At 42.6% G+C, this 24,419-nt stretch overlaps 1 protein-coding gene across 1 annotated transcript; it reads right to left on the reverse strand.

The window, feature by feature from the left end:
• Positions 1-23,714, reverse strand: LOC120945366 (E3 ubiquitin-protein ligase TRIM32-like). Its single transcript, XM_040359489.1, has 3 exons — positions 23,417-23,714; positions 10,254-10,793; positions 1-580 (listed from the first exon to the last, which is right to left on the reverse strand). Exons 2-3 carry the CDS (start codon positions 10,785-10,787, stop codon positions 215-217), a joined length of 900 nt encoding a protein of 299 aa, XP_040215423.1. The 5' UTR covers positions 10,788-10,793; positions 23,417-23,714; the 3' UTR covers positions 1-214.
• Between the last annotated feature and the right edge of the window lie 705 nt (positions 23,715-24,419).

A 24,419-nucleotide genomic window follows, 5' to 3' on the forward strand; every position in this document is an offset into this window, starting at 1 on the left:
ACAACTGAAGGGCCGTAGTTTGAAGACCCCTGAGCTAGGCTCAAAAAACGGACATGGAAATAATTTGTCAGGGGTCCAGTTTAGGCATATCAGAGGTAATTACAGACATTTTTTTTGCTTTGCAGTGACTTTTTTGGTTTTATTATATGTTGTGTTGTACACATTAATAATAAATAATGCTGCCTGCAACACACCTTTTTTATAGTTTCTTTTCCTAATAAAGCAGTATTCCCTGTTTATATTTGTATAGTTTTACAGTATGATGGTAACAGTCTGTCACAACTAGAAGGTCTTTGTTTGCAATGGTAATTCCGCTAGGACCTTCTAGGTCATGTGTCACAACCGTAGCCATCAGAGTTGCGTTTGGATTGAACATGGTGATGTTGTTCTTCCATCTATCTGCTATGAAAAAGTTGCCATTTCCATCCACGCAGACTCCAGATGGGTTTACAAAACAGAAATTGTGTCCATATTGCGGTCCTATTGTTTTTTTAATAGATCGATCATTATCTATAACTTTAAGGCAACCACCCGAGTGTTGTCCAAAGAGTTGTCCTTCAGTTACTAGTAGGTCGTCATCCTGAAAGACACAACATTCATAAATACGTTTATTGTGCTGTCACTGTATACTTGCAGCAGTAACAATCCATAAGTTTAGACTACTAAAATAGGCATGTATCAGAAATAGTAATACTGTATATGCTGTCAGACTGGGGAGGATTTACTAAAACTGGAAAGTGCAAAATCTGGTGTAGCTGTGTACTGTAGCCACACAGCTTCTAAATTTAGCTTGTTCAATTAAGCTTTTGCAATAAAACCTGGAAGCTGATTGGATTCTATGAAGAGTCGCACCAGATTTCGCACGCTACAGTTTTAGTAAATCAACCCCTTTGTCTAAAGTGAGATTAAAAGCACTTATTTTTTAATAGGTTTTACAAATATAATAATAAAAAATGTGTCATCGGTGCAAAAATCTAAAATAAAGATGTGTCAAATATACTGTGTGGTTTGCTACAACTATGGCTATTTCACAGTGTGAAACATGCTCATATATTGGTTAAATAGAGGCATAGTGGTGCGACGCACACGTTACTTCCTGCCTTTGGTACCACGAATGCGAGATTTGAGATGCACGCCGGTTCCTATGCACGGAACGGCATGCAAACCATCAATACAGATTGCTGGATACACTCAGTGCTGGTCGGAGGCACTTTTATATGTGAGTTAGCATTTGTTAACCACTTACCCCCCAGACCATATTGCTGCCCAAAGACCAGTGTACTTTTTGCGATTCGGGACTGCGTCGCTTTAACAGACAATTGCGCGGTCGTGCGACGTGGCTCCCAAACAAAATTGGCGTCCTTTTTTTCCCACAAATAGAGCTTTCTTTTGGTGGTATTTGATCACCTCTGCGTTTTTTATTTTTTGCGCTATAAACAAAAATAGAGCGACAATTTTGAAAAAAATGAATATTTTTTACTTTTTGCTATAATAAATATCCCCCAAAAATATATAAAAAAACATTTTTTTTCCTCAGTTTAGGCCGATACGTATTCTTCTACATATTTTTCGTTAAAAAAAATCGCAATAAGCGTTTATTGATTGGTTTGCGCAAAAGTTATAGCGTTTACAAAATAGGGGGTATTTTTATGTCATTTTTATTAATATATATTTTTTACTAGTAATGGCGGCGATCAGCGATTTTTTTTCGGTATTGCGACATTATGGCGGACACTTCGGACACTTTTGACACATTTTTGGGACCATTGGCATTTGTATAGCGATCAGTGCTATAAAAATGCATTGGATTACTATAAAAATGCCACTGGCAGTGAAGGGGTTAACACTAGGGGGCGGGGAAGGGGTTAAGTATGCCTGGGTGTGTTCTAACTGTGGGGGGGGTGGCCTCACTAGGGGAAACACTGATCCTCTGTTCATACATTGTATGAACAGAAGATCAGCATTTCCCCCCCTGACAGGACCGAGAGCTGTGTGTTTACACACACAGCTCCTGTTCCCCGCTCTGTACCGAGCGATCGCGTGTGCCCGGCGGCGATCGCGCCCGCTGGGCACATGCACGGGAGTCGGGGGCGAGCGGGGGGCGGCTGAGAGAGAGGACGTTATACTACGTGCTCTCGCCCAGCCGAGCCGACCTGCCGACGTAGAACGGCGGTGCGCGGTCGGCTAGTGGTTAAGTGGGTGTTTTTATGCATTAATGAATAAACATGTTGCACAATGATAGCATTTCTTTTATTTCCTAACTGAGTGTGAGGGGATGTCCCATTTAAGTGGACACACAGGGCCAGATTCACGTAGAAGTGCGGTGGCGTAACGTATCGTAGATACGTTACACCGCCGCAAGTTTTCATCGCAAGTGCCTGATTCACAAAGCACTTGCAATGAAAACCTATGCCGGCGGCCTCCGCCGTAAGCCCGAGTAATTTAAAGGGGCGTGTGCCATTTAAATTAGGCGCGCTCCCGCGCCGGACCTACTGCGCATGCTCCCTTTTGAATTTCCCGCCGTGCTTTGCGCGAAGTGACGTCATTTTTTCGAACGGCGACGTGCATATCGTACTTCTGGATTCCCGGACGTCTTACGCAAGAAGGAAACATTTTTAATTTTCGACGCGGGAACGAACGCCATACTTTATACAGCACATACGTGTGCTGTGTAAAATTAGGGCACCAAAAACGACGACTAACTTTGCGACGGGAAACTAGACTAGCAGCGACGTAGCGAACGCAAAAAAACGTCGTGGATCGCCGTAACTCCTAATTTGCATACCCGATGCTGGTTTACGACGCAAACTCCCCCCAGCGGCGGCTGCGGTATTGCATCCTAAGATCCAACAGTGTAAAACAATTACACCTGACGGATCTGAGGGCTATCTATGCTTAACTGATTCTATGAATCAGTCGCATAGATACTATGAGAGATACGACGGAGTATCTGAGATACTCCGTCGTATCTCGGCTGTGAATCTGGGCCACAATCTCTGGTGGACTGGATGATTCCACTCATATTATATGTCAATTTGGTGAGTGCGAAATTTGGATGGTGGAGGATTTTGCAAAGGATTGGTGGTGAATGGCTTGCACACAATAAGGAATTGGACATTTATAATTTGAGGAGAGTGAAAAAGTACTATTATTCACCTTTGATGGACATTTTCTTGAATAATTGGATATATACCTTTGATGGACATCTGTTTGATATTTGAATGTTTAAACATCTGAACACTAGCACTATAGTGGTGTTTGCACGTATATGAGCTTTATAGGTTTCACTTGTGTTTTTATTTTTTTGTTGTGACAGGAGTCACTTTGGGTGGGGGTTTTGTGCAACTTTTGTGTGACTCCTCCAGCACCCCCCCTGCTAATAAGACTGGTTACTGATGAAAAGTTTGAACCCACATGACCTGTGTATCTATGGTCAATGGACAGTTTAACCCGCCCTGTTTTCCAAGGGTGGGCAGGGGTGTCTTGAAGGGGGTTATCTGTGTAACATGTGCTCAAATAAATGAGTCTGCTGGTTTTTACCCTACACTGAAGTACAGCTGGTGACTGGGGGGGCTAGTCTTGGATAGTCCTGGTTCTGGACAGAGGAAGTTTTGACGGCGGACATATAGCTGGATTCAGGTAGGGCAGCGTAACTTTCAGGCGGTGACTTAAGGCGATACGCCGCCTTAAGTCAGAGAGGCAAGTGCTGTATTCACAAAGCACTTGCCTCCTAAGTTACGGCGGCGTAGCGTAAATGGGCCGGCGTAAGCGCGCCTAATTCAAATTAGGAACAGCGGGGCGTGTTTTATGTAAAAGACCAGTGACCCGACGTGATTGACGTTTTTTACGAACGGCGCATGCGCTGTCCGTGTACATATCCCAGTGTGCATTAAAGTGACAAGTGCCTTTGGCGTAAGGCCGCGTAATTCAAATGGGGATGTAGGGGGCGTGTTTTATTCAAATATGTCTTGACCCCGCGTTTTTTTACGTTTTGTTTAAACGGCGCATGCGCCGTCCGTAAAATATCCCAGTATGCATTGCTCTAAATGACATCGCAAGGACGTTGTTGGTTTCGACGTGAAAATTACATCCAGCCGTATTCGCGAATGACTTACGCAAACAACGTAAAATTTCAAAACTCGGCGCGGGAACGACGGCCATACTTAACATTAGCTACCCCTCATATAGCAGGGGTAACTATACGGCGGAAAAAGCCGAACGCAAACAACGTAAAAAAAAAGCCCCGGACGGTCGTTCGTTTCTGAATCGGCGTAAATCCTCATTTGCATATGCCTTGCGTAAAAATACAGAAGCGCCACCTAGCGGCCAGCCTGGAATTGCAGCCTAAGATCCAACACTTACACCTGTCGGATCTTAGGGATATCTATGCGTAACTGATTCTCTGAATCAGAAGTGTTGAATGGCGGTCATTAAAGGGGTTGTAAAGGTTAATTTTGTATTTTCTAAATAGGTTCCTTTAAGCTAGTGTATTGTTGGTTCACTTACCTTTCCCTTCGATTTCCCTTCTAAATGTTTTTTTTTTTTGTCTGAATTTCTTACTTCCTGTTTCTCCTCTGTAAGCTTTCCACCATCGTCTGAGCGGTGGAAAGTCATTTAGAACAGCTTATTAAACACCTTACTGAGGAGGAACAGGAAGTGAGAAATTCAGACAAAGAAAACAAAGGGAAATCAAAGGAAAAGGTAAGTGAACCAACAATGCACTAGCTAAGGAAGCTATTTAGAAAATAAAAAAACAACCCTTTACAACCCCTTTAAACCCAGAGGAGGACTAACAATAAATGACGGAGCAGGAAGTCTGTATGGAACAGGAACAGCACCACAGAAAAGAGGAATATTTCACCTACAGATACTTTTTTATTTTCAAAACAGTTTGGCAATTAAATGTGTATTTGTTAAAGCTGAAATTGGGCTTTAATCACAAACATCAGTTTTAGAATTTCCTTAAACCTGTGCAGAAAGTGCAGAACTTTTGACAGTTGTTGGTAATCAGAAAACATATCCACATAAGGCATTAAAACACCTTGCCAGGAAAAGATTGTGCAGCCCATCCCAACAACTCATTGTATAAAATAAGAACATTTATCAGTTACACAAAAATGCTGCATAGACTAACAAGTTATTAAAACATGTTTTGACAAGTGTTTTGTCTAGCAACTCAAAGCTGGCAAAGTCAATAACAACAGAAAATTCCAAGTGCTAACCACATATTAGTATAACGGCACCCAGTACAGCTCATGTGAGATTATGTTACCCAAACACATCAAATGCTGAAAGACTCGTCTGGCCCACAATGGCGTTGGATTTCCCTGAGACTTGTGTTAGGGTTGCCCGTGTGATCAGAGATCTTAGCTGCAGTATAGTTCAAAACAGTCTGTGCATTTGAAATAAAAGGCATTCTAAACACAATGCAATCTTTATTGTCCAAGGTTTTTCTCTGAACCCACACATAAATAATAAATAAATGTAAAATTATAATGATCCCCTAAAATGTAAACACAAGAACAAATGGGGGGGGGGGGGCTGGATTCAGATTATCTAATGGTCACTGAAATTGTCACTGGCACCAGTTCAGCTGCACTCCACAAAAGGGGGTTCCCCCAGGAAGGACCCAGAAGTAAGACTCCACATACAAAAACATCTAACAGGAAGAGGGCCACGTGTTTTGGAAGGGAGCGTAGCTGGACCAGGAAGGATAAGCAGCCCTGCAGTTTGATTCCTTTTAAAGAAGAATTCTAGGTATGGCATTTATTTACATAGTTACATTGGTCAAGCTTGGGCCAATGTGACTATGCATATACCATTGGGTAGCGCAGAGGTACTTTCGCACATTCATATGCATATACCATACCAGTGGGATCCTTCTAGAAGCTGGAAATCACGGTTGTAGTCATAGCTACTCCAGTAATCTCTACTATCGTCCAGGTCCCATGACAAGCAATTGTAAAAGAGAGTCTAGACATGCCAATTATCACCTATCTTTGATTTTGGAATAGTTTCTTTTGAGACTGTCTTGAAGGTCCCAAAGTTGCTTGCCCCCTGTGTTGTTTGTGGGTGTGTCTTTTACCTTGTAAGGGAACAAAGAGACACCAGTGGGTGCGCACTACTGATTGGGGCTGTGTGCATCCGTGGACACACAGTGCCCGACAACAAACATCCTTGCTCCCTTCTCCCAAAAATATGACTTACAGCAGATGGAATCTAGTGCTCCACTGCCCTCAGTGTATTCTGTATAGGAAGGAAGTTCAGGGGTCAGTGCAGATCACTCCCAGAGCCAACGCCGGAAACAACACAGCTGGTAGGTATTTGGAAAAATGGGGGGGGGGGTGGGGGTGGTGACACATGTACGACAGTTTTTTACCTTAATGCCGTGAATGCATTAGGGTTAAAAAACATTAAAGTGTTACTAAACCCAGGACCCTACATTCACTATATCTGGTCTCCCACAGTACAGAGAACGTGGAAATGCAATTATTTTAGTAAATATAAACTGCAAAATACCTTTTCTCATCATCATTATATAGCAGTCTTGTGACTTCTATCAGTGTCTGGTTAAGGCTTGTAGGAGGAGTTTTCGTTCTCCTCTGACTGTCCTATGAGGCTGCATAACCCCTGACCCTCTGTCTGTACAGTGCTGATTAGCCCTGTCCTGATCACATGCACCCTCCTAAGAAAAAAGTAATTCTCTAGCAATACACATGAAACTGAGCATGTGCAGAGTGCCCCCCCAAGGCCCTATCAGCAGATGGATTAGGGACTGTGAAAAGAGGGGAGGATCAAACAGCCTTTTTACACAATGCAGAGAAATAACCCCTTAGGTTCCACAGTGGAAACAAACTGATTTTACTGTTGTAGGTTTAGTACACTTTAAGCCTTACAAAAGTTTTTTTGCCTTAATGCATTCTCTGCATTAGGATAAAAACCTTCCACTAGCTTTTCCTTCACCCCCACCTCCCTAAACACTTACCTGAGTCCTCTCTCAATCCAGTGCTGTGCCAATCTGCAGCTCCGCTCACCTTTCTTCCTCTTCTCACAGGACACACAAGCAGAATGTCCCGCTGCTGTCAGTCAAATCTCATGAGCAGGAAACAAAGAGCGTTGCTGAACCTTTGTGTGTGTGTCTATGGGCGTACACAGCCCAGCTTGGGAGCACACCCTCACATTTTTCCCTAAAGCACACGGCCTTCTATGGGGGCACATGCAGGAGACTAGGAATGGACTTCTCTGTTGAGAGACTCCAGAAGAGGAGGTAAGGGGCTCCCCTGTGCATTATCCTTTCACAGAGCAGGTAAGTATTTTATTTTAGGGAAAAAATTGAGCCTTTAGTATAACTTTAACTTTCTGAAATGGGCATTTTTTTTTTTAAATCTTTATTAAAAAGTTTTTTTGTTATTAGTGTGGCATGCCAATAAAAGCTGAGTTCCAGCCACGCAATTAAATACACAATGAGCCAAATAGAAAGTATAGGTACCGTTTAGGCTCTGAAGGGTCCTCATCTGATGCCAACTGCTGAAAGTGCCGGCCGGGAACAGAGCTTATCTTAGCTCCAAATGTCATAATGTGGCAGGAAGAGTGTCCCATAAGCCTCCACAACATGTTTCACTCCGCCCCCCAGAGCTTGATCACGATAAAGCTCCGGGGGATGGAGCAAAACTCATTGGGGGCGTGGCCTGGTTTTACAGGACCTAGGTTGCCTTCTCATACCAGCAGGACTCTCTAAAAACCTGCAGTTCTGGCTGAATACTGCACTGCTCTGATACTTTATAGGCAGGAAATTAGGGTATACACTTTAGAAATGCTTCCTTGTGCCTTTTAGGTCAGTGTCTGCTTTACCATACCCCCAATTTGCTGAATAACAGCTCCCCAAATCACTGCCTTATGTGGATAAAGCCTCAGCTGTGATATATAGGGGACACTGCATTACACAAAATATACAATTTGACTGCTGAAAACTGGAACTCTGCACAACATTTTTTGAGTCAGGAAGATCCAGCACCAATAAACTCCACATTTTTGTTACCAATATTGCACCCCTTAACATTTACAGTATTAGCTGTAAATTTACCAATATTCTGATTGACCTAGCATTTCCATAGCCGGATAGCCCTTGGAGACTCCTTGGAGCTAAAAACCTGTGACTGTGGGGTATAGGTGCCAACCATAGAGATAGAGATATAGCTCGTTAAAAGCCATTAATATTTATGTCTGACATTCATGTAAATAATTAATTGAGGAACTAAAGGTATGTTTGGACCCGGAGACAAGCCTCGCACACACCTATTTTTTTTTCCTTCAACCCAGTGGGCTGAACGAAAGAAAACTGACAGCTCAGAGCCCCTGTACTAACAATTCAATGTTAGTACATCTATCTCCCCAGCTGAGCTATTATGTTCTGACAGGGGTATGCCCCCCACCCCAGAACACTCCGGCCAGCGTCAAGTCAATACTTTGTTAAACCACCTTACTACAGCTGAAAGTCTTTTTGGGTATGTCTCTACCAGCTTTGCACATCTAGAGAGTAAAATTGTTGTCCATTCCTCTGCAGAAAAAGCTCAAGATCTGTCAGACTGGATGAAGAGCATCTGTGAACAGCAATTTTTAAGCCTTGCTACATATTCTCTATTGGATTTAGGTCTTTAGATTTAGACTTTGACTGGGCCATTCTAACACATGATTAGGCTTTGATCTAAACCATTCAATTGTAGCTCTGGCTATATGTTTAGGGTTGTCATCTTGCTGAAAGGTGAACCTCTGCCCAGTGTCAAGTCTTTTGCAAACTCTAACAAGTTTTCTTCTAAGATTCCCCTGTATTTGGCTCTATCCATCTTCCCATCAACTCTGACCAGCTTCTCTGTCCCTGTTGAAGAAAAGCATTCCCACAACATGATGCTGCCACCACTATGTTTCACAGTGGGGATGGTGCATTAAGGGTGTGCAGTGTTAGTTTTCCACTACACATAGCGTTTTGCTTTTAGGCCAAAAAGTTCAAATATGGTCTCATCTGACCAGAGCACCTTCTTCCACATGTTTGCTCTTTCCCCCACATAGCTTCTTGCAAACAACAAACGTGACTTTTTATGTCTTTCTTTCAACAAATATTTTTTTATAACCTAGTCCTGCTTTAAACTTCTCCACAACTTTATCCCTGACCTGTCTGGTGTGTTCTTTGGCTTTCATGATACTGTTTGTTCACTAATGCCTTGTACACACGACTGAGAATCTCGTTGTAAAAGAAACGTTGTTTTCCTAGACGAGATTGTCAAGCTTTCTTTGCGTACACACTGTCGAGACAAAATCTTGTCGTTCTCAAACACGGTGACATACAACACGTACGACGGCACTATAAAGGGGAAGTTAGATTCCACTGGCGCCACCCTCGGGGCTGCTTTTGCTAATATCATGTTACCACGTGTTAAGTAAGTTTGGTGAGAGACGATTCATGCTTTTCAGTCTATTACAGCATGACGAATGTGCTATCTCCATTACGAACGCTACTTTTACCGAAGGTGCACTCCCGTCTCATACTTGATTCAGAGCATGCGCGGGTTTCTAAGCATACACACGAACGTGTTTCTCGTCGTAAACCAGCCCGACAAGAAACACGAGGAAATTGAGACTCCCGATGAGGAAAAAGAGAGCAGGTTCTCTTTTTTTCTTGTCGAGATCCACGACCGTTTTTCTTGGCAAAAAAGCTCTGCCAGCATTTTTCTTGATGGTTTTTGCCGAGGAAAACGATCGTGTGTACGAGGCATACGTTTCTCTAACAAACCTCTGAGGGCTTCACAGAACAGCTGTATGTATACTGAGATTAAATTACACACATGTGAACTTTATTACTAATTAGGTGACTTCTGAAGGTAATTGGTTCCACTAGATTTTGGTTAGGGGTATCAGAGTAAAGGGGGCTGAATACAAATGCATGCTACACTTTTCAGATTTTTTTTGTAAAAAAATGTAAAGACAATTTATCATTTTTCTTCCACTTCCCAATTATGTGCCACTTTGTGATTATCTATCACATGAAATCCCAATAAAATACATTTACATTTTTTTTTATAACATGACAAAATGTGGAAAATTTCAAGAGGTATGAATACTTTTTTAAGGCACTGTATATTGCTTGCACATAGATTTGTCGAGCCTCTATACCAGCAACAATATTACATTAAAAGTTGTTTGTAACTTTGTACTGTGCTTATTTAGAATTTCACTTAAACCAGTCCTATTTTACATACCTTAGTAACTGCAATGTATTCCGGTCTTTGAAGTCCATCAACAACATTTGTCTTCAAGACAGCATTCATTCGCCAGTCCACACTAACAATGTGTACTTTGCCCCCATCTGTCCAGTCCGTCACTGCAATACTGTTGGAACGCATTACAGCCAGCCCATAAGAATGTTTCCAATCTGCTTTAGATGACTTCAAAAGATGTATCATTTGCCCTTCCTTAGTAAATACTTTAATACCCTTAGATCCATTTGACACAAGAAGAAGACCTTCGTTTGTGCATGCCACATTTCCAAGACATTTGGTATTTTCAGACCCATATGAAAATGTTTGCTTGTGGTGTCCTTCTAGAGAGAAGATCTGGATTTGGTGGTTGCCTGTATCTTTAATGGCCAGATCACCATCTAAAGTGTTTGTTACACTTGTAGGCCAAATGAATTTCCCAACTTCTGAGCCAAAGCCTCCCCATTCTCCAACAAGATTATTGTAGAAGATCCGCTGTATACCTGAAAGCTTCCATTCCTTATTGAATTCATGCATGGCTTTCTAGATTGAAAATGGGAATAAGATATAAATTGAAAGAGTTATAATACTATTATACTACTATTGTAAAACTATTATTATTATTTTGTAATATAACAAGCAAAGGAAAAGCACAGGGTGCAAGGCCCCAAATCATGTTTGAATGATACTATACCAATGCTGACTCATGCACTTATATTTACTCTATATTTCTAAAGAAAGAAAAAAATCTCACTGTAAATGAGCTACAGTAATATGTGTCAACTGCCCCTTTTGACAATGATATTACAGCAATATTGCAGGTAATCCTTGTCCTCTATCTGGTGATGGCGAACAGACCTGCTGGAGAGGGCAGAGAGGATGGAAGAGTGTGGCAGCCAGACGAATGCCCTGTACACACGATCGGATCATCCGATGAAAATGGTCTGATGGATTTTTTCATCAGATATCCGATGAAGCTGACTTTCATCAGTCTTGCCTACACACCATCAGTTAAAAAAACAATCGTGTCAGAATGCGGTGACGTTAAACACTACAACGTGCTGAGAAAAATGAAATTCAATGCTTCCGAGAATGCGTCGACTTGATTCTGAGCATGCATTGATTTTTAACCAATGGATTTCCCCACAGACGATCGTTTTTTTCTATCGGTTTTTTAACCATCAGATAATTTTAAAACAGGTTCTACGTTGTTTCACCGATGGGAAAAAAACTGATGGGGCCCACACACGATCGGTTCGTCTGATGAAAACGGTCCATCAGACCGTTTTCATCAGACGAACCGATCGCGTGTACGCGGCATTAGTCCCACCCATGGAACACAGGAAGGGCACACAAAGTGAGCCCAAGAAAAAAGCATAAGAGGAGCAAGGCTGTGGTGCAAAAACTTAGACCCACAAGGTGACCTGAAAGAAAAGTGTAGGCTGGATAGGGAAGTCCCAATGTGCTGAGCTACCTTGTGTCTGACCTCTGGAAGATTGGTGGCCAGTGGCACAGAGGCACCTATTCTGCAGCCACCCAGTTTAACCTCCCTGGCGGTATGATTCCTTCTGGTTTTAGGTGCTGAAAGCGGTACAATTATTTTGCATGGAAATTTGGCGTTTTGTATTGTAGGCCTGCAATTCTTAGGCCTTGTACACACGACCGAACATGTCCGCTGAAACTGGTCCGCGGACCAGTTTCAGCGGACATGTTCGGTCGTGTGTACGGCCTATCGGACCGCTTTCCAGCGGACATTTGTCCAGCCGACCGTTTTCCAGAGGACAAAAATGTCTTAGCATGCTAAGAAACATGTCCGCTGGAAACCTGTCCGTCGGACATGTTCGATGGTTAGTACACAAAAGCATCGTACAAAAAACCCGCGCATGCTCAGACAAAATGAGGGGACGGGAGCGCTCGTTCAGGTAAAACTCGCCTTTGTTTGTGACATGGCACATTCGTCATTTTAAATATCTATTGTGTCGTTTATTGCCTCGTTTTTTTCTTCGTTCTCTTGCTAGAATAAACCCGTTCTCTTGCTGATGCTATTTAGACTGAGTTGTCCCATACTGAAATGTTACATTTTTTGCTTGTGATGTAAGATATTTTAAATGTTTGCTACCAGATGTTGCATCTTTTTTTTGGTCCTCCACATGTATATATTTATGTTCTTTTTAGTTAATGTTGATCTTATATATATATATATATATATATATATATATATATATATATATATATATTTTTTTTTTTTGGTTTCAAGTTATGTCAACATTGTGGTTTTTTTTTGTACTTGCTATATTTTTTTGATTTCTTTTGTTGTCAAGTTATGTCAACATATTATTTTTTGTGGGTGTTTTTCGTTTTTTTTTTTTTTTTTTTATGGTTTACCAAGTTGGCACACCAAATGTCCCCCCCCCCCAAGGAGTTTGTGTCCTTTGTAAATGACACATTGTATTTTTTTAAATGTTTGATGCCTAATCACCACAGTATAAAACACAATAGACAAGGTTTTAACCACTTAAGGACCGGACCAATATGCTGCTACATGACCCAAGGGTTTTTTACAATTCAGCACTGCGTCGCTTTAACAGACAACTGCGCGGTCGTGCGACGTGGCTCCCAAACAAAATTGGCGTCCTTTTTTCCCCACAAATAGAGCTTTCTTTTGGTGGTATTTGATCACCTTTGCGGTTTTTATTTTTTGCGCTATAAACAAAAATAGAGCGACAATTTTGAAAAAAAATGCAATATTTTTTACTTTTTGCTATAATAAATATCCCCCAAAAACATATATAACATTTTTTTTCCTCAGTTTAGGCCGATACGTATTCTTCTACCTATTTTTGGTAAAAAAATCGCAATAAGCGTTTATCGGTTGGTTTGCGCAAAATTTATAGCGTTTACAAAATAGGGGATAGTTTTATTGCATTTTTATTAATTTTTTTTTTTACTACTAATGGCGGCGATCAGCAATTTTTTTCGTGACTGCGACATTATGGAGGACACTTCGGACAATTTTGACAAATTTTTGGGACCATTGTCATTTTCACAGCAAAAAATGCATTTAAATTGCATTCTTTATTGTGAAAATGACAGTTGCAGTTTGGGAGTTAACCACAGGAGGCGCTGTAGGATTTAGTGTTCACTTAGTGTGTGTTTACAACTGTAGGGGGGTGTGGCTGTAGGAATGACATCATCGATCGAGTCTCCCTATATAAGGGATCACTCGATCGATGCAGCGCCATAGTGAAGCACGGGGAAGCCGTGTTTACATACGGCTCTCCCCGTTCTTCAGCTCCGGGGAGCAATCGCGACGTCCCGGATCGCTCACCGAGGGAACCCGACCGCCGCATGTAGCGCGGGGGGGTCCCGATCGGACCCCTGACCCACGTCTAGGCAGGGACGTACAGGTACGCCTTTACGTGCCATTACGTGCCATTCTGCCGACGTATATGTACATGCGGCGGTCGGGAAGTGGTTAACGTAAAGAATAAAAGCCATTTATTTTGGCAAATACAAAAATTATAAATAACCAGAACGGCAGCACTTGATCAGATAGCAAAATACATGCAGACTTGGAATTCCAACATGATCAAGGAGAAAATGGAAAACCTCAGGAGGCACGACAAACAGATACGAGCGGACAGGACGCCACTCTAAAGCAGAAACGACCTGAAAGCCTGTACCTGATTGCCAACTACGATCCCGCAAGCACACACACTGAACCCGAGAATATGACCTGTAAAGTGCGGAGACTGAAAAGCGCGAATCGGCTCTAACCAAACCTTCGCTAACACGAGGGAACGCGTAACTAGCAAAAGCAGAACAGAGGGCGGCGCCGTTGACTTTGGTCTTTCCCTTTATAGTGACGTCGTACATGGTTTACGTGCCCGCGTTCTGGTCCGAGGGGATTTTTGTCCGCTGGTGTGTACGCGCCAGCGGACCAACGGACAATTCAGCCTTGTCCGCTGGAAACGGTCCGTCGGACAGGTTTCAGCGGACAGATCCGGTCGTGTGTACGAGGCCTAAGGAATAAATCACTTAAATCTGTCCAAACAAGAGTCTAGTAGACATCCCAGGTATGATAAAGTTTGAAACACAAAATCATAAATTATAATATAATAAATAACTATAAATAATTATAACAAATAATAATGTAATTATAATAAAAATTATTTAATAATGTAATCAAATCAAAAACACTGAAATTTGCTCAGTTGCAGAATTGTCGCTGTCATTATTATTATGTTTGATGACGAATTTCCCCACAAATCTCTTTCGCTCAATTCTGCAAGTGATTCTAATTTATTATCGCTGTTTTCTAGCTGTCTAAAAGCACTTTTGATGTAAAGGGACACTTTTTGGTTGCTATGGACAATCTCCAGTTTCCAGGCAGAAAGAACTGTTTTTATAATATAAAAGTGCATGCAGGACACTGGACAGACCACTAGGGACAAAGGGGGTGTGTATTTATTTTGTACAGTACTGTAATCTGTAAGATTAAAGTATACTGTATGTGTATTGTGTGTTTCACTTTTTTAATTTGGCGCTGAACTCCATCCATGTGTGTCGTAACGTCGCAGGGAATGGAGCTCGGCACTCGGCGCTGTGAATCGAGCGAGGAGACAAAGCGGAGGAGCTTGCACACACAGCGGGGACACATCGCAAGATCCAGGGACAAGGTAAGTAACTCTCCCTGTATCCTGCAATGCCATCCCGAGTCTGGCTCGGGGATACTGCTTTTGGTATGAAAAATTCACCCCAAGCCAGATTCGGGAATACCGTTAAGGAGGTTAAGGGATCTTTGACCTGTGTTACACCCATCTTTCAGTCTGCTGAGGCAAATGGACTATGAACTGCTGTCAGGAAGACATTCAATGGACACCTCACATGAAGTCAGAAAGGGGGCGGGGTCACTCAGCTACGTCACCGGGTGGCCCTGCCCTTGCCTATATAACAGCTGTCAAAGCTAAGAGACAGCAGTCGCCAGGAGGCCACCCATGGAGGCAGAGTTTTTCCATTTAAAAAAAAAAAAAATCTGGTCCATTGGGCGGCATGATTAAAGAAGGCTGTACATCATTTTTTTTACAAAGGAATTGTCAAAAACCGTCTGTTGTGGTATTTACTTTTTGACACTTTTTTTTGGTGAATGGGTAGGGGGTACAATGTACCCCCTACCCATTCACATAGGGGGGCAGGGTCTGGGGGCTCTTTGTTAAAGGGAGCTTCCAGATTCCAATAAGCCCCCACCCGCAGACCCCAACCCTGGGCACCCCAAAGCACCCTCCACATGTGGTAAGTGGCCTGGTATGGTTCAGGAGGGGGGAGGTGCTCGCTCATGGCCTGCCAGGCTGCATGCTCGGATAAGGGTCTGGTATGTTTTTTGGGGGGGGCAGGGGGCCACGCTGTTTTTTTGCTTAATTCTGTCATAGGGTTCCCCTTAACCACTTCAATACACTGTATTATATACTTTACACTGCACTATATACCCTGCACTGTTTTATATATACTACACTAACTGCACTATATTCTCTCCACTGTATTATATATACTACAATGACTGCACTATATACTCGGCAATGTATTATATATATGTAGCGCCCCCTTACTTTCAGTATAGGCACTACGTTAAAGTTAGTCAGGAATGGGAGAGTTATTTGCTCCCATTCACAATTTGTTAAATTGCAGGGCTGCTGTCCTTTCAGAACTGTCTTGTAGGTCAGTCTGCGTCTCAGGGGTGCGTTTCCACCTCTGGGCGGGAGTTGGCGCTAGAGGGGTTCTGGCAGAGTCACTTTTACCCAGCAGCCAATGAGAGGAGTTTTTCCCTCGCTGGGCATGCTGGGTATGTTGCAGGTATGTTGCAGCTGTCAACTGGTGACCCTGACTAAACTTTACTGGGAGGATTCGCTCAATCCAATTATTGCACCCTAAATCGCTAGGCCTGTGGCAGAGGTCTGTTCCTCCCAGCGATTTACAAGTGACACTTCGGCTGCCAGGCTTGTGACAGAAGTCTGTCCGGGGGCACTTTACCCACTCTGGCTGGAGTGGCGACGAACTGATCTTATTATTACTAAGAGCAGGACTGCTCTTTTCATATCCAAGGCCTGATACTAAAGTTGTTCTCATACTTCATCAACCTTTTCTATCTTGTCTTATGTTGATGTTGGCCATGTTGGGCCTTGGAATAAAGCATTGAAGAAAACCCAATTGATGACTGGACCTTCGCTCATTGCCTCAACTCACTCAGTACACCCCTAGACTCCCTGCAAGGTAACTCAATACGTCGATCCCACAAACAACCAGCGGCTCCTGCGGGGGTAGCGCTACATATACTATACTGATGGCACTATATATTCTCCACTGTATTATATATAGTACACGGTCTGCACTATATATTCTCCACTGTATTATATATACTACAATGACTCCACTATATACTCTCCACTGTATTATATATACTACACTGACTGCACTATATACTCGCCACTGTTTTATTTATACTACACTGACTGCACTATATACTCTGCGCTGTATTATATATACTATACCGATGGCACTATAAATTCTCTACTATATTATATATACTACACAGACTGCACTATATACTCTACACTGTATTATATATACTACACAGGCTGCTCTATATACTCTGAAATGTATTTTATATATACTACACAGACTGCACTATATACTCTGAACTGTATTATATATACTACACTGACTAGACTATATACTCTGAGCTGTATTATATATTCTACACTGACTGATTGCACACTACACTAACTACCTGCCTAATCTAATTTCTAATCTAACCTAATTTATTCACTATATACGGCCGCCGTGTAAGCAGCAGTCTTATATAGTGTGGGGTGTGGACTTAGCCCCTGAGCCATGATTTGCCAAAGGCACCATGCCTTTGGCCAATCATGGTTCTTACAACACATCGCGCTGTGATTGGCCAAAGCATACAGGTCAGGTGCATGCTTTGGCCAATCAGCAGCCATCAATGCACTGCGATCTCGCAATGCATTATGGGGCACTCCACTGCGGGCCAGCTACAAACAAACAAGCACCTGATGTTCGAGTCGAACTTACATTTAACTCGAAGATCGAGCCCATCCCTAGTTAATGCTGATTGTAGTAAAGGTCTACTGTAAACTGTATGCTCTGACATGTGAGATCATTTGCTTTGAAACTTTCCAATTTATGTCATAATACATACCATCCCTTTTATATATTAAATAAAAAAATATTTTAGTGGATTTACTGGTTTAGAAATAAAAAAATGTGCATATAACGACACAGGCATTTACTAGAAAGGCTAAGGACAAGCTAAAAACACACATACACAATACACATAATACCTCTTCTTCATCCAGCTCCTGTAAACAATAGGAATCTAACATTTTTTTTTAATTTCTGTTTCCTTTGGAATGCATGAATGTAAAAGAAACCAAGTGTATTATTAACAGAGAAAAAAAAAAAGATGCATTAAAAAACATCACAATATGTAAGTTAAAATAACCCATTGTTTAAAGAGTTGGTCCAGCAAAACCTCATATTTAGTAGCTGATGGGTCCTGTAAAGCTAACCAACTACGTTTAAGTACCTGGGTCTGAAGATCTGCTTAGGCATTACGTTGGAGTCTAATCTTCCTCCTGAACCCTTATTTAACTAGTCCACCACATATAACTAGAATATACATTTATATATATGTAGCGCTACCCCCTCAGGAGCCGCTGGTTAGATTTGGGATCGGCATAATTATGTTACCTCTATACCGTGTCTAGGGGTGATGAGGTTGATGCGAAGCAGTAACGGAATGTCCAGATAGCAGGGTGACGTTTTCAATGCTTTATTACTGGCCCAACATGACCAACAGTCAACTTGAGGTAGATAGTATAGGTTGGTGAAAAAGAGAGAACTCTGCAGATTCAGGCTGTGGATAGAAGAAGCAGTCCTGCCTCCAATAATTAATCTTGCTTCGTCGCCACTCTAGCCGGAGTGGGTATAGTGCCCTTGGACTGGTCCCTCTCACAAGCCTGGCAGCCAGAGCGTCACTCGGAACCGCTGGGAAGGAACAAGTCTCTGCCACAGACTTGGCTCTAACTAGACTTAGGATTTGTAGTGAGACCTCTGCCACAGGCCCAATACTTATGAATATGGATGATAGAGCGGATCCTCCCAGAAAACACAGTTTTGCCTGAATCTTCCTCAGATAGACTGGATAGCTTGGGGTCACCGACTGACAGTTTGCAGCATACAACCTGTCAGTGTCTGGTCACCCAGATCCCAGATGGTTGGTCTAAGCCCTATTGGATCACCTGCCTACGGGCTCTCCTCAGACCGACTCCCCACCGAACAGCACAACTCGCTTGGGATCCTCTTGATAAAGTTGAGGGACCCAGTAAGTCACTGGGGTCCCTTGGCAGCATTAGTTGCTCCGGGCCATGAGGGCCCAGAGTCAGGAACTCCGCTTAGCACGTGAGCCCCGGCCTGGTAGGCCATCTCGCAGAGGCCCGTGATGTGCGCACACCCTAAAGGTGGGTGCCGCACCTGGAACTAGGAACCAGCGAAGATCCCAGAGAAACGGCGTCTGCCACAGAAATACCCTCCCCCAGCATGCCCCGCGAGGGAAACACTCCTCTGATTGGCTGCTGGGCAAAAGGCCCCTCCGCCTGGACCTCTCTGGCGACCACCTGCCATCCAGAGATGTAACTACATCTCTGAAGCACAGAATGACCCAGGGAACAGTTCAGGGCTGGCAACACCTAAATTGAGGTAAATCAACATGGATGAGAGCAAGTAACTCTCCCATCCTACTAAATTTGACATAGCACCTCTGTACTGAAAAGTACACAGGCGCTACACATAGTGTATATATATATATATATATATATATATATATATATATAGTATATAAATATATATATAAACAATATCTCGCAAAAGTGAGTACACCCCTCACATTTTACTAAATATTTTATTATATCTTTTCATGTGATAACACTGAAGAAATTACACTTTGCTACAATGTAAAGTAGTGAGTGTACAGCTTGTATAACAGTGTATATTTGCTGTCCCCTCAAAATTACTCAACACACAGCCTTAATTGCCTAAACCACTGGCAACAAAAGTAAGTACTCTCGTAAGTGAAAATGTCCAAATTGGGCCCAAAGTGTCAATATTTTGTGTGGCCACTATTATTTTTATATCAGAGATACGCTACGCCGCCGTAACTTTTTAAAATTAGTGCAGCGCCGCAGATGCAGCGTCGCACCGATTAGGAACGGTGCCATTGCCGGCAATTGCTGGCACATGCCGCCGGTTGACATACCAAATCGCATGTCAAATCGTATCAATGTGAACCAGGGCTTAAACCCGCATTTCAGCGCGAGTTCGGGGGTGATTTGAAAGACATCTGTGTGGGCTCATGCACAGATGTCTACTGAAATCGCCCCTGAAGTTGCCAAAAGTAGTGCAGGAACTACGATTTGGACAGTGCCATTGCTGGCAATAGCCTGCGGTTTGACAAGTCAAATTGCGCTGATGTGAGCAGGGGCTTATTGTTAAAGCTTATTTGAACAATCTGAAGTTAGAAGCTGATTAATTACTATCCACAGCTGCACCAGATTCTGTGTGCACCTGTTTTAGTAAATATTTTAGTAAATCTCCCCCATAGGCACACATAGGGGTTTATTTACTAAATGCAAATTCACTTTGTACTACAAGTGCACTTAGAAGTGCAGTCGCTGTAGATCTGAGGGGGACATGCAAGGAAAATAAAAAACAGCATTTTTGCTGGTACATGATTGGATGATAAAATCAGCAGAGCTTCCCCTCATTTCAGATCTTCCCCTTAGATCTAATGTAACTGCCCTTCCAAGTGCACTTCCAAGCAGTAGCGGTGTGTCCATAAGGGCGCACGGGTGCTGCCCCCTCTCTCCAACCACCCCCTCTGTGTAGTATGGATAGATTCATCCATTGCATGAATCCATCCATGGCCGCTGTAGACACCCCCTATTCAGGCGTCCGGCCCCTTTTCGGTCATTGGGCGCCTGAATTATAGTGGTGGGGGGTGTTTTTGATGCACCTGATTAGAGCCATACGCTCTCATATGCTTCAAAAAAGGTGAACTGCGAGCGTAAATCATTGTGCTTGCAGTTCACCCAGGTGGATTAGCAAAGCAAATTAATATTAGCTTTGCTAACACTGAACCGTCTCTCTGCCAATCAGGAGGTGTGGATTTAATACCCGTCACCTGATTGGCTGAAGGCACAGGCCTCCTGACTGGAAGAGAGCAGAAGAACGGAAGCAGAAAGGACAGAGAGCCACAGAGGACACAGGAGCTCCCCCGCAATCACCTGTTGTATGTCCCACAACTCGCCATCATCACCCGCCACCAGGATGGGGTAAGTGTGAGCCAGTCAGACGGCAAGCGAGGGGTCACAGAGGCTACATATGATGGGCACACAGGCTACATATGATGGGTACACAGGCTACATATGATGGGCACACAGGCTACATATGATGTGTCACATAGGCTGCATATAACGGGCACACAGGCTACATATGATGGGCAAACAGGCTACATGTGATGGGCACAAGCTGCATATGATGGGCACACAGGTTGCATATTATGGGCACAAGTGCTGCAATTGGTGGGCACACAGACTACATATGATGGGCACACAGTGATACAAATGATGGTCACACAGGCTGCATATGATGGGCACAGGTGCTGCAACTGATGGGCACAGTGGCTGCAAATAATGGGCACAGTGGCTGCATTTGATGGAACAGTGTCTACGTTTGATGGGCACAGTGGCTGCAATTAATGGGCACAGTGGCTGCGTTTGATGGCACAGTAGCTGCGTTTGATGGCACAGTGGTTGCAATTGATCGGGCACAGTGGCTGCATTTGATCGGGCACAGTGGCTGCTTTGATGGGGGACAGTGGCTGCGTTTGATGGGGCACAGTGGCTGGAATTGATGGCACAGTGAGGATGCAATTAATGTTTCTTTTTCTGAATTTTTCATTTTGTTTTTGCGCCCCCTCAAAAATTTGGAGCACCAGCCGCCACTGCTTCCAAGTGCACTTGTAGTGCAAAGTGGATTTGCATTTAGTAAATAAACCCCATTGCATCAGATCTGAATGTTAAATTAAAAACCTATAAAGATTTGTAAAATCAGAAATACTGTTCAACTCATCAGGTTTTATATGTAATTACTGTACTTGTTTATACAATGCACAGGCCACTTCATCTCATGTCACTTAACGCAAACTAATCATGTTAATGACATGACGCACTCGTCATAATGCATTTGAAATAACTGATATTAGACTGACATATTTCTACAAATATTACTAGTATACAGTGGAGTGGTGCCTTCAGTGAAGTCTGTGAATCTCTTTTTTGCATCCTCCTGGCATTCCAGTCATTACATGTATCTCATGTGGAAGTATCTGCCGTATTTATCTTCATATAGGGCGCACCGGCGTATAGCGCGCACCCCCAACCTAGAAGGGAAATTTCAGGAAAAAAAAGAAAGTACTTACAGTTTGAATGCCCCTCGTTGGTGTCTTGCCCGGCGGCCTTGTCCGGTCCGGCGTCCGTCTGCGGCCTTGGTGGTGTATTCCCCGCTTCTCCCGCGCTGTTTTTGAGCCGATCCCCGCTTCCCGCGCTGTGTTTGAACACCACCGCCGACATATACCGAGCGCAGTACACTCGGGCACGCTCGGCTCCTCTCGCATAGGCTAGGAGGCGGCACAGGGCGTGACCGCGAGCGGAGCCGAGCCTGGCCAAGTGTACCCGAGTGTACTGCGCTCGATATATGTCGGCGGCGGCGGTCAAACACAGCGCGGGAAGCGGGTATCGGCGTATATGGCGCACCCACAATTTTCCCCTAATTTTAAGGGGATAAAAGTGAGCGGTATACACCGATAAATACGGTAATTTGAAGAGCTAGATCACAGGAAGACTCCTGGAATAAGGATGGAGGTGTGTTCACAGTGTCTCCACGCAGGGATGTAGTCCCAAGGGAGGGGGTGAGCACGTTGACTAACCCCCAGCCAGAATGACTCAGATGATGGTGGAAAGCTTACTGAGGAGGAACAGGAAGTGAGAAATTCAGACAAAGAAAAAAAACATTTAGAAGGGAAATGGAAGGAAAAGGTAAGTGAACCAACAATGCACTAGCTTACAGGAACCTATTTAGAAAATAAAAAACAAACCTTTACAACCCCTTTAAATTCAGTTCCATGCAGCATTCATTACAGTCATTCAAGCTAAGTATGTGATTTTTATTTTATATATTTGCACTTACAGTTCATTTTTCAGGACCTGTTTTTGGAAGAACCACTACCTTCTTCTGGTCCAAGCAGTACTCAAAATAAATGCGTGCCACATATTGCACCTAACTGTGCCATAATAAAGTTATGATCATGTTATACACGCAGTCTATGCTGCAGTAAATTAACAAATGCTGGATTAAAAGTGCAGATTTGATATTTTTTACATTAGACCATTATATGAGACTGGGATGAATAAAGGTAGTTATGCATTTTGTTAGTAAGGAGTAGCATTTATTACCAGAAAAATGTTAAACCTACTTTGTGCTTTGATAGCATGTGCTATTCTTTTAACAAACATGACTTTAGCAGCATGCAGTAGTCGCACATTTTATATTTTGTTAGCATGGAACAAAAGAAATATCACATGCATGATTGTATTAGTTAGCAATAGAATCCTTTAGTATTAACAATATTATTCAACATTTTTGTTTTGATAGCATGCATCGATCTAAACTAAATTTGTGTATTTCATGTCTTGCTAGTTAGTATATGGAATTCTATAATGTAAAAAAGAATTGGCACATTGGGGGTTATTTACTAAAGGCAAATACACTTTGCACTACAAGTGCACTTGGAATCGCAGTCACTGTAAATCTGAGGGGAAATGATCTGAAATTAGAGGAAGCTCTGCTGATTTTACTATCCAATCATGTGCAAGCTAAAATGCTGTTTTTTATTTTCCTTGCATGTCCCCCTCAGATCTACAGCGACTGAACTTCCAAGTGCACTTGTAGTGCAAAGTTAATTTGCCTTTAGTAAATAAACCCCATTGTGTAATAGTTTGATGTAAGAACTAGTCATTTGGCCATCTTACCTATTTTGCTGCTAGCATCTCTTCCACAGCAAAGGAATGAGTAGGCGCCTAATGCAACAGTGCTCATGTATCCACCCCTAAGTAAATGTTATCTCGGTCCAGTTACCATGGAGCAATTCCTAGGAGAACCTCTCAGCTGCGTGCTTATACAGCTCAGGATATCCAGTTTACTTAGCTTAGATATATGTTTCATACTGATGCTCCCCAATGACAGTACAACACAGGCTATATGTATTAAAATCTACAACAGCCTCCCTGGAAACCCATAATGTTGTATGTACAGGCAGTTACTTCAACGGTGTAATAAATGCTGGCCATAATAAGTTTTATATTTAAAAAAAAAAAAAACAGCAAACTGCAGCCAGGTGGGTGGTGGCTTGTTACCATGAGCTGAGATGAAAGTTTACTATGGTTTAATCATTACCTGCTAGTTTATTACATGATGATTTCCTCCTGAGAGGCACACTACTATTAGGTCCTCAGACTGTACTACAGCTTTGAAATGACACTGTCACACCATCTATCACATTGGTAAACAGTCTACACATCATGCATGACACGCACACAACAGGACAATTCTGGGAATCGATCTGCGATGGATACCATCTGTCAGAGGTTGTGCTATTAAACCTGTACAAAGAAAACATTTAACACATATATTAAACATGCTTCTTCAATAATAAAAAGGGCAAGAAAAACCTAGTATAAAGGAAGGTTAGACATAGTAACAAGTCAGAATCCATCTTCACTGGATTAGTTGCTATGGGTTTCTGCACTTTTCATTTCAGAAAATCCATAACATTTTAGGCAAAAAAAGAACCATTAACCTGCCTGGCGGTCTTCATACAAAAAGGAGTTGCCCATGGGACTTTAAATGAGGTGGTCACAGTTTGCCACTGAGTAACAAAAGTAATAGCAGTAAAAATGTTTATTGAAAATTAATGTACATACTTGGATAATATAAGCTCAGCCAATGAATGGCACATGATAAAAAGAATAAATA

Source organism: Rana temporaria, chromosome 1, assembly GCF_905171775.1.
Source record: "Rana temporaria chromosome 1, aRanTem1.1, whole genome shotgun sequence".
NCBI lineage: Eukaryota > Metazoa > Chordata > Amphibia > Anura > Ranidae > Rana > Rana temporaria.

Coding starts and splice junctions, on each gene's coding strand:
- LOC120945366 (XM_040359489.1), bottom strand. CDS start 10,787: ATGCATGAATTCAATAAGGAATGGAAGCTTTCAGGTATACAGCGGATC. Junction 581..10,253: donor AATACATTGCAGTTACTAAG/GTATGTAAAATA, acceptor TGTGTCTTTCAG/GATGACGACCTACTAGTAAC.